The sequence below is a fragment of the Theobroma cacao genome, chromosome 8 (assembly GCF_053813885.1).
Source record: "Theobroma cacao isolate CCN51 chromosome 8, ASM5381388v1, whole genome shotgun sequence".
NCBI classification, from domain to species: Eukaryota; Viridiplantae; Streptophyta; class Magnoliopsida; order Malvales; family Malvaceae; genus Theobroma; species Theobroma cacao.
Genome location: NC_142646.1, coordinates 3,292,152 through 3,303,850, shown reverse-complemented (window position 1 = coordinate 3,303,850; position 11,699 = coordinate 3,292,152). Strand labels below are relative to the sequence as shown.

Sequence of the window (11,699 nt, the reverse complement as noted above, 5' to 3'; positions counted from 1 at the left end):
CTTCAGCAAGAGAATGGAAGCCTGCAAAAGAGTTCAGAAAAGCAACTAAGCAGCAGTTTGGTCAAATATGTCCATGCGGCTACTGTGCGCCACTGTTAGTGCATGCATGCATAGGAATCTCTTGATATGCCCTACTAGCTAGTGCCTTCGAATTACATGGGAAGTTATTCTATGAAACGAAGGCTAGCTCTATGCTTGAAGAAAGTAGCAACAAGCCACTGACTATATATAGCTTTATCCTTCAAACTTCAATGTTCATTTGCAAGCAAATAATCATAAAATTTTCGAGCTTCAAACCTTTCACGAATTTATAAGCAGAATGGCATTTGTCTGAACATGCATGTCTATAACACTCCTAGCTTACCCTAATTTGAGAGAAGTATCTGAGCTATCATCCTCCAACGGGGGACCGCTGCTGCAACTGTAAACATTAGTGACAGACTCTGATGACATGCCTTCTTCCTGAACTGCAGCATCTGACTCTGCTAAGATGGGTCTTTTTCCCTTACACAAAGCCACCATCTGGAAAAGCCCAAAATCTTATATATGTCAAAATTATTATAATTTGATAATTGAAAGAACAGCATAACAATTTTGGGAACTAGCACTTGCTTTCTGTTTTAATTGCTTGTTCTCTTCCAGCAACTGTACTCCCTGCATCATCATCAAGAAGAAATTATTAGGCAAACAAAAAAGGTACATATACTAGAATTTTCCTTATAATTTTGTGATGCAATTTTCTGCAAATAGAGTTGAACGGTTGTAGTTGGAAATCCCTGAAATTCTAAATTTTCAAAGTATTTATCCATTTGAGGGTAGAAACTAAGATGAAGTTCAGCATTGTTGATATATCCTTCTAAGAACAGCCTGACATTCTTGTATAATCATAGTGAAGCAGATTGGGAAGCCTTGAAATTAGAGCTGTCATAGATAACTGCTCTGAATTGTAGTGTAAGAAGCTAATTAGGGTGAAAAAACAATAACATTGCAACAACTTTGAATAGGAACCGAGAGATGCATTGACTCCAAATAACAACAGAACCATTCTGTTCAGCTAGCCTTCTTTGCATGGAACAGATGGAACTTGTTTTTCAAACATGCACATCGATGGCTTGGCTTGTAGATATTTCGAATGCTTGTACTAACCTTCCTTTCAAGTGCAGAGATCTCACTCGAAATACGTTCACCCTGAGAAAAATGGAATAACCTACTTGTTAATGGACAAAATCAAGCCTTCGCTTTGTGGATCGAATAAGCAACATGTATAAACCTTAGTCTCCAGAACTCGTGTGAGTCCTGCTTCAAGCATTTTCTCTAGCTGCTGCAATTCATCTATGTTCAATCCTTGAAGATCTTCTCCTCTCATCTGCCTGTTATAAAAGCGGTAATATGTCAATGTTCATTATAAATATCAACAACAACAACAACAGTCCCATTGGGAAAAACAAATTACTGACCTTAGTTGATGGCTCTTAACAGAAAATTCCTTGCTCAATCTTATATGATTACTGTTTTCCAGCTGTAATTAATAATACCACACTTCATTAAAACTTATATTTCCAACTTGCCAGGCTTCAAAATACCAAAAGAAGAAAAAGAAAAAGCATTTCCAAGGCTCACAAGGATTTCTGAAGGAAGCAAAACAAATTCATTTTGACCTCTGTAGCCTTTTAAATCTACACATTCCATCTTTTTAAGATGAAATTTAAGACCAACACAAAGAAAAAATGGGAAAAAAAAAGGAAATATGAAGAGTATGCTTCATAAAATTAATAGAAGAACTCAAGGAACAATGTTGCTATACATAAAATGAAGGATACAGCTTATTCCACTGCATTTGTTAGATGGACCTCCAAGGCATGCATAGGAAATCAAATGAATCTATATAGTCGAAATGCAATACAAGAAGCAGTTGCATGATTCTCCTTTGAAATATTCAACACCTTATAAACAACTTCCATAATTACCTGTAGTTCAAGAGAGGGTTGATCCAATTTGTTGAGATTGTTGGAGTGCACATTATACCTTCCCAATATATCCCTCATGCTTCAAGGAGCAAAACAAAAGTATGAGAAAGTTACATGAGAGTATAGTAAAGGAGGTCTTGATTTTCAACAGTTATTCTGAGCTCCAACTTAGCAATCGAAAGTCAGATCACCCAAAGTCTAAACAGTTACTGCTACAATCAAAGGGCAAAAATAGCTATTTTAGTTATAGGTAATGAGAGGAAAACTGATCTAAAAAATGGCAATTGTGACAATGGGATCTCATTATCTGCATTTAACAAATTAGTGTGTGATGTTCACTTGAACATTTAGACTAACACTCTTAATTGAGACTAGAGCATATAGAATATAACATAGATCCATAATTAAATGGATAAGTCTGTTTCGATGATGCTCTTGACGGTTGTTCTTTTGATCTCATTACAACTTGAGCGTGTTGTTGATCTTGTATAGTCTGTTTTGATGCTGCTTATCTGCAGCTTCAGCCTTCTATGGCTTGTTTTGTATAGCAAGTTATTAATGAAATCATCTCTACCTTTCAAAAAAAAAAGATAATTAAATGGATAAGCCAAATATGCAATATTTATAAAAAAATCAATTACTTATTAGAAATATATATATATATATATATACACACACTTCGAGTTTGAATTAAGATCAACTAGTACATAAATTAAATATTAAGGTGAGCCTATTTGCATATCAATAAATTTTAATACTTTCAAAAGTTTCATCAATTAGAGTAGCCTAAGTGTTTGTTTGGTCTAACTTTTTTTCAACTTATCTACCTCTTAAAAGCAAAAGCCAAGCCAAATATAAATTTTAAAAAGCTCTTAAAAAAAAGTAATTTTTTTTAAAGAATAAAATTTAAAAAAAAAAAGAACTTTAAGAGAAGCTCCTATGAGGAGCTTTTTCTTCTCTTTTTTTAAAAATATAAGAGAACTTTTATTTTTGTTTCAAAAATATCCTCATCTGTTAAAAACAAATTACAATATTAACCTCTCAAAAAAAATACCCTTTACAATAATTTTAACCAAAATTATAACTTATAAAAAAAATTTACCAAACAACATCAACTTAATTCTAAAAGCTATTATTTTTCATAAAAACTTCATAATAGCTTTTAAGTTAGAAAAAAATCAAGCCAAATAAGCTCTAAATTAAATTTTAACTATAGCAAATAGGGGATATCATATCGACACATTGTTTCCAAAACACCTTAGAAATATCTATTCTGATGATCACAACTATGAGCTAAATTTAGTAAAATTTAAGTTATATATATAAATACATGCATACATACATACACACTTGCACATGCTTCGACATTGAATTAAGACCAAATAGCACATAAATTAAACATCAAGGTGGGTCTATTTGCATATCAATAAATTTTTAATTTTAATACTTTTAAGAGTTTTATCAATTAGAGTATCCTAAGTTAAATCTTAACTATATTAAATAGGGGATATCATATCAACACATTGTTTCCAAAAACAACTTAGAAATGTCTGCACTGATGAACATGACTATGTGCTAAATTTAGCAAAATTAAGGTTGGAAGTAAATGCAATAAGATGTCTTCATCAGAATGAATGATGACAGCAAAGAACATGCTTAATGTTAATGGATCATAAGCACCCTAACACATCCGAAAGGAAAATTGTAGCATCAGCCCATTAGTCTACACAGAAATTATAAGCCACTTACAGTTAATTGAAGATGTAAAACCTTTCACATTCAATCTAAAAGTAGGAACTAGACGAACCAAGTGATTGAAGCCAGCTCTAGCTGAGGTGTCATATCAAATCATTTAGAAACACATTATCCTTTCGAATGAGCTAACTTGAAGCATAGTGTACAGAATCAGAAGCTTGATTTAGCTAGGCTCATTCAATAATTAGGCTACGTGCCAAGTTCCCAGTTTTCCTACAATGCTTCCAAATCCAGAGCAATGGCCATCCAAAGTACTTATGATAAACAAGGGGAGAAAACATTATACAGGTCAATATATTTTTAACAGGTAACAGCCAAAGGCTTATGCTTGGATCTGTTTGTTATAAGACTAGCATGGACCAACCAGCACCTGACATCTCTTCAAAGATTTTACCCAAGGAAAACTCATTAATTGCTGCACGTTGATACGCTACTATCATATACGTCATAGAATATCATGTATTGCAAAGAAATAGATCCCATTAACTTATATACAACTTGTTTAGATGCTCACCAAAATATGCTCTTTGCATAACATTAAACACCGTCTGGGAAAATGATTTGGGATATATTGAAATCAAAGGAATGGTTTAATAATCTATCAGAATAGTATCAATGAACTAGTTCTGCCCTAGAAGGCCCGATCACCAAGCCTTTAATTACATAAGCTAGATATGACAGTCTGAAATACTCCACTAGTTCTAGTTCATTGAAACCTCTTTCGTTATTAGTTAAACATATATCCACATAAAACTTAGTTTCTCCCAATCTTCTTGTATCATGCCTGCCTTACTCCTACTGGACTATTCTTTAAAGTTGCATGCAACACAAGCCATCCAATTATCTTTATTCATTTATTTGGATACCAGAATTTACACACTGAAACTTTCATCTTCTAAATCATCCCTTCGATTACAGCATCTGTAATGTCTCCTCTGGTTATGCTTATTAAATTACATTTTCTTCTTAATTAGCGCATCTAGAATGCTTTCTTTATAAGCAACTAATTATTTAGCTCAAATTGATACAGCTGAAAAATAAACATCTTGTTGAAGCCTCTTGTTTGACTCAATGACTCCTTGCATTTGAACACCTTTTAGACTTTTATAGATAAAAGTACTGCACCTGTTAGAGAGGAAAGAAGAGCTAAAACTTGGTTTTACATACTTGTAATTAGTCTTGAAAATTCCAAAGAATTGAAGGATAATATGTTCATAAATACCAGGACTAATTATTAATTTAATCAATATGATGACATGCTTGCAACCTAGCCTTTTCATTAATTCCAATTACATAAGCCTTCACAATCACTTTTGCTCACAGGACCCCATAGAGCATTATTCCGAGGTCACGGCTTAGACTACCATACATATATATTTGAGTCTCGTATTCCCTCGTACTTCCACTACAATAAGCCTTGTCATCAACCTAAAACTTGTCTAATCTCCAGTCATATTCAATAGAAGATAACGTTATACAATGCCATCGATATGGTCTTTTGGCATGGAACTAACATTTGAAAACACATAAACAAGATTGAGAGCGACACCTTTGATACTAACAAGCCACCTCCCACAGACATAAGATCATGGAACAATAAAAACTTCTTGCAGGTAGCTTTTAAAATGGATATATTCTCAAGCTATATGACCCACTACAGATTCCCAATATATACCATGGAATACCTGAGATCTCTTGCCCCAAGAATCAGCAACCGAAGGGCATAAGGATGACATAAGGCAAGGTACGAAAACTGGCCAAGAGAGATATGAACTAAGGCAATCGAATAATAAGTTAACTAAAAGTTAAATCGAACACGAATCATTTTTCTTAAAATCCACAAATCCTTAGTAACTCCAGTTGATTCTTTTGGTGGGTTTGAGAGACTATTTTATGCAAAAGAGAGAACATAGTACCATATGTTAATCTCCAATTAATAATATCATGGAACAAAACAAAATTTATGTTAAAATCAGTTAGTCCCCAAAGCTAGCTATTATTTCAACCCAAAAAATAAAAGAACTGGTTTTAGCCACTTTTTCTCCCCTAGAAGACTGCTGTTACAGACAAGTACGTTTAGAAGCTTTTAAAGGAGAAGAGACGATGGCCACCATGATCCATAAGGTTTGTCCACAAGATCACCTACATTTAGAACTATCCTTGAAAAAGCTCAACCTAAGGGAGCTTTCAATCACCTCTGAATGAAAAAATCCATAATCCTAAACCCAGGCTAGCTTGAGATTGCCAGGTGTGTGGTCTTTTACATTTCTGGAAATAGTAAGACCATCCGTTTTTCTTCAAAGGGTTGATTCTTGTTTTGAAAGATCAGCGGTACGATCTAAAACCTGACAACAAACTTTAGAACGAAACCTACCAGCTCCCCTTGCTCTCCGTCTATGTCTATAAGCACACACAAATTAGAAGAAGAGCAGGAATATTTCAAAGAGAAGTGATACATGGATTGTAACCCAGGCGATTTTGTCCAAAGAAAAGACAGATAATGAAAAATACCTGGAGCTGGCATACTCAAATAGCTTGCCAGTAGCCGAGAAAATGATGAGAGCAACCTCAGCATCACACAGAACTGAAAGCTCTTCAGCTTTCTTGAAAAGGCCTCGCCTTCTCTTAGAGAAGGTCACTTGCCTGGCCGTCACGTTGTCAATCTTCCTGATCTTTATCTTCTCTCTGGCCATTTCTTCTACCCTCCATAATATAAGATCAAAACCAATAATAGTTTCACTCAGAAAGAAAACATAATACTACTAGTACATAAAATGACTTATAAAAGACGAGAAAATAAGGGGGATTTTTTTGACTTTTTGTGCTAAGTTCATCGAAGATTTTAAGCTGAAACCCTAGTGGAAGACCCCATGTCCAGATCCAGGTGAATAAAACAAGAAAAAGTGACAAAACCCACCAATCTTAACTCATGAACATGCAAAAAAAGAAAAGGTGCGAGTGGGGGGAGGAGTTTAAGATTGGTGGGTTCTTTGTGCAGTAGTTTTTACCTTATTGAGGAACTGATATGCGTTCAGGAGCTGGAAGTTAGTTCCGGTCACAAAAACCAAAGTTCTCCCAATTACAGAAAGTTAAGTTAAACCATAAGAGAGAGAAAGAAATGAGCGAGAGAGGGGCTTGGTTGTGTGCGTTTGCTGGTTCAAGAAAGGAAAGGTAACCTACTAACCTTCCCTTTTATAGCTAAAGAGAGACTCTCCCTAATATTACCTTCAGTCTTTGGACATTTTGCCTAAAAAAAGTTAAAAAGAAATACATTTTTGCGTGTGTGTGTGTGAAGTGAAACGATGAGACACAGGTTGTGAGAGGAGCCAAATCCAAAATCAGGCCCTGCCCTGGATGATGATGGATATCAATCCAAACATATTGACTTCATCTCTTCCCTTTCTTTTCCTTTTTCCTCTCAAACCCTTCCTCTCTTCATTTTTTTTTTATTTTTCCACATTAAAATAAACCAACCCCACCTTCTTTTTTTATGTGGACGATCGCTTTCCGTACATGGATAGCAATGATGGCCAAGATTTTTAACCCTACTTCATATCTGCAACGCCTAGCACAACCTCACTATTCCTGCATCAGTTCCCAATCAATTTATCGCGATATTTCCACAATTCTCTTTCTTTTTTTATCACTTCTTACTTTCCATTTGCGACTCTCAACGACCGTTGCTGTCTGTGATAAAAACATGTTAGTCTTCCATCACCGTCACGGATTTGGATCCATGTCCTAATTTTTGAATAACGACAAATTTTAAATAAATAAATAATAATAATATTATTATTATTAAACACCAAGTATACTGTTGATGCTTGAGACTTGAGAGAGATACAGTAATTACTTGGCTGTACATATGTACGCAATGACTGAGTACTATTGTACAAGATGGAACCAATTAATGACAAGATCCAGGGATTAAATTCTCATAGCATGTATTTATATACATAATTTTACGTGGCAGATATGTTTGATTAATGCGATGCTTGGTAAAGTTTGGCATCCATGATTGATCATATGTTCTACGCATGATAGTAAGAGTTAATGTGATTTTCTTACCTCGTGATCTGTTGGTATTTGTTGTGAGATTTGTCTAGCTGCAATTTGTAACGAATAGTTGAATTTGTTTGTATATTAGTATTGCTTTATGGGGAAACAAAAAGTATAATATGTGCAAGTTAGGATTTCGCATTGGAAATAATGTTTATAAAACAGTTATATTAAAAGTTAAATATTTGGCAAAAATATAAAGTAACTTAAATGAAAAAAAATTATGCAAAAATTATACAAATAATTCCAATTAAGGATTAGGTACAAAATAAAAATATTTTTTGATAATTATTGCATGTTAAGATTTGACATTTTTAATTGAGCTTGATGGTTTTTTATAAAGTTGAGCATCTATTACTAAATTAATGTTAAAGTCACGAATAATTTATTTTTCAATGAAAATAATTAATGAAATTTTAAAAAAATCATTCGACAATCTACTATGATTTTCATTCTTAACGAGTTACTAACTATAAGTTTTTTACATAGAAATACTGATAGCAAGTAAAAGAGTGTAAGAAAAAAAAATAACTTTTTGTTTCCATTTAGTAAAAAGAAAAGAGAACTAAAGGTGGGTGGTTGTAGAAGTGGAATTTGGTGAACAATTTTATTATAATGGGTGTTACTTTAATCCCTAATTCTATTAAAATTAGTTGTTGATTAATTGTTATAGAATATCCAACTAAACAAAAAAATTATTATAGAAACAAAATTATAAAATTCTAAAAAAACAAGAGTATGTTATAAAAATTTTGAAACGTTTGAAGGACGAGGCCCTACTAGGCTTATTCCCCCCCGTCTCTGAATATATGGTTAGAATTAACATGATTAATTTGTTACTTTAATATAATATAGTATAGGACAAATAAAATATAAAGTGGAATATAATTGAAGTTTATACATATCATTTGGTTCTTGTTGTATGGATAAAATTTAAAAGAAAAAAAAAACGAAAGATATTGATGTCGCATCCACAACTTGTCTTTAGTGAATCGAGAATATATTGTGAAGGTTTGCATTTGTCAAACAAACACCACTAAGCATTACTCAAGTGGTAAGAGATGGCATTTAAATTAGCATTCATTGGACAAAATAAAAAAAAAAACAAAATTCTTGACTACCCACATTTTAGCTTTTTCTAATTAATTAATGAGGAATTTTATTTTATTTTATTTTATTTTACATGCATGCAAGCAGCAAAGTTACACTAAAAACTTAAAGTAAAAAATAAAAAACTAAAAAATTTCGATGATTCCAAATTAATATATTTATTTAATAATTTAATTAAATTATTTATAAGAATAGTTTATACAATAAAAAAATAATTACTTTCCACCATATTATCTATTCAACTTTTCACATTCAAATATCATTTGGTATTAGCAAATTTCGTTTGTTTCCTTAACATTTTTCTTTGTATCACGTGCAACCACAAATCAGTCGACATTAATACTTTGAAAAGAATAAGAACTTTTGATAGGATTATTTGTAAAAATAGAATTATTTAGAATCACTATGGAGTAACTTTCAGCATATCCTTATCATATAAACTATACGTGTCTACATCCAAATACTAGAATAATTTTAAGTATAGTTGTTAAATTAAAATATGTATAATGTATCAAAATTTTATTTTTTAATATCGAATATCGTATCGTATTGTAAGATACGATAAAATATTTTTAAATTAATTATAAATAATATTTATACATATAAAATAAAAAAATTTAAAAAATATTATATTTTTAATAGAATTGAAGATTATAAGAAGTAAATTGAAAAGATAATTATTTTTTAATTTAAATTTTCAACATATTCCTTAATACTATATATTTTTATATTAATTTATTAATTAAAAAATTAAAAAACAATTATCATGTTAAAATTAAAAAGGAATTCAAAAATTTTAATATTTTTTTGTTTAAAATCTAAAGATTGAAACATACAAAATATAATTTTTCAGGTTTCAACTAAAAAAATAATAAAAAATAAAAATTTTAATAATCAATTAAAATTAAATTTGTAAAAAAATATCAACTATTTCATATTATATGTTATCATATCGTAAAATACGTATCATATATTATATTATATTATATGGTTTTTATATTTAATCAGATATACAATATAACTATAAATATATATTATTTTTTACTAATATCATATCGTACGATATATCATATACGATAATGATAATTATAATTATAATAAATAAATTAATATTTGGTAAATACTTTAAAGTTGTATCACTGATTTGTAATTATGAATTTTTTTTTTTCAAAATTTGATACCCACTGGATATATACGAAGTGGCAGATTGATTATTGTCGTTCAAAAAAGCCCAAAATTCAGCTGAAATTATTATACGATATCAAAGATCCAGAGAAGCAAAAACCCTGCACCGAAAAGGAAACAGGAGCATCAGAATTTGCAGCTTCTAGCTAAGTCGAAGGTACAAGTAATTAATAGAGGGAAAGAGACCAGACAAATAAAAAAGTAACCCTACGACTATATGTAAATATTAGTGGTTGGGTTAACAAATGTACATGTTTTGGCTTGTAACATGCACACGCACATTTACGACCCCAGTTGTCTAACAGGTAGCCTTATCTTTCAGTACCTGCACCCGCTCCTAATTAAGAATTCCTCTTTTTAACCGGAAACCAAGTAAAAAACAAAGTGCCACAACCCATAAGAACAATGTTTTTACCATTCTTGGGGTTTCAGTTTCTGTGCATGTACAGCTACATCAGTAGCTTTTATGTGCCAAAGTAAAAACTTGATCCAACTCTATATTTATTTACCGTTTTTCGAAAAATGAAAATCGAATATGAAATTTTAAATCGAGCCACACTCACATTTATTATCGTGCTAATTACTGAACAACATTCATTGATTGAATGTTACCTTGGGTTCAATCTGTATCGAATTCCTTTCTTTGTTTTAAACTTTTAAAATTTACTGAAGTAGATAAGAATATAAGCTGAGAATTTGGTTAGTAGTGAAAAAGTAAATTAAAAAAATGGCTCAAATATAAATATATATAATAATGGGATGGAATATTGGAATGTTTTTGCAGGGCAAAGTTTTCAAATTAGAAAAGGGATTCCCCTAGTCGTGCTGTAATAATATCAAGGCAAATAGCTGTTGAGACGACAAATGAAATCATTCTTTCTTTTGCAAGGAAATATTACATCTTGGATGCCTGAGCCTAATAGGGTTCAAGAAGACAGGGAAAAAGATAGAGACGTAGCATGTGCAATGCACTGCGAAGAGGATGCATGAATTGGTTGCTCAGTCGTTTGCTGGGTACTGGTTAGGCCCCGCCCCCTGCCTTACGGAAAAACGTATCTTCACCAACGAATAATGATCCATTGCGAGAGACGTTTAGGCTCCATGTGAATGAACATTGATTTGCAGGTTACTTTTGTACTTTGCATATATATATATATATATTTATCTGAATTCATTCATTTTTATTTATTTATTTATTGTCTTTGGTACAGATTCAATTAATTTTCTTTAATCAGTTGGCTTCGTTTTTAAGTTGTTGCAAGCAATGGATAAGTGTTCGGTGGAGGGAGATTGTAGTTGTGTTTTTCCTTTTTTCGTCTTTAATGATAGACTAAATAATTTATTAATTAGTACAATTTTCAAGTGGTGCTTTACGTACAATGTTTGTAGATAGAATGGAAACTAATTAAATTTTATTTAATCGTTGTCTCTTTTTGACCATTTATTTAAAAAATACGTCAACACAATAAAAAATATATATTATATTTTATTAAAAGAAGCAATTTGTGTGTTAAGACAGAGTACTAATCTAATCTAAATTTCATATAAAAGTAAAATTGTCCACTTTTAGTAAACATAAAGTACGTTTTTAAATAAATAAATGCATAATAAATTTTTAAATAA

The 11,699-nt window shown here is 31.5% G+C and overlaps 1 protein-coding gene across 1 annotated transcript; it reads right to left on the bottom strand.

Annotated features, from left to right (window-relative positions):
- Window positions 1–360: 360 nt before the first annotated feature.
- LOC18591803 (MADS-box protein SVP) lies at window positions 361–7,158 on the bottom strand. Its single transcript, XM_088809019.1, has 8 exons — window positions 6,731–7,158; window positions 6,234–6,425; window positions 1,968–2,046; window positions 1,458–1,519; window positions 1,271–1,370; window positions 1,147–1,188; window positions 591–654; window positions 361–539 (listed from the first exon to the last, which is right to left on the bottom strand). Exons 2-8 carry the CDS (start codon window positions 6,413–6,415, stop codon window positions 361–363), a joined length of 708 nt encoding a protein of 235 aa, XP_088665145.1. The 5' UTR covers window positions 6,416–6,425; window positions 6,731–7,158.
- Between the last annotated feature and the right edge of the window lie 4,541 nt (window positions 7,159–11,699).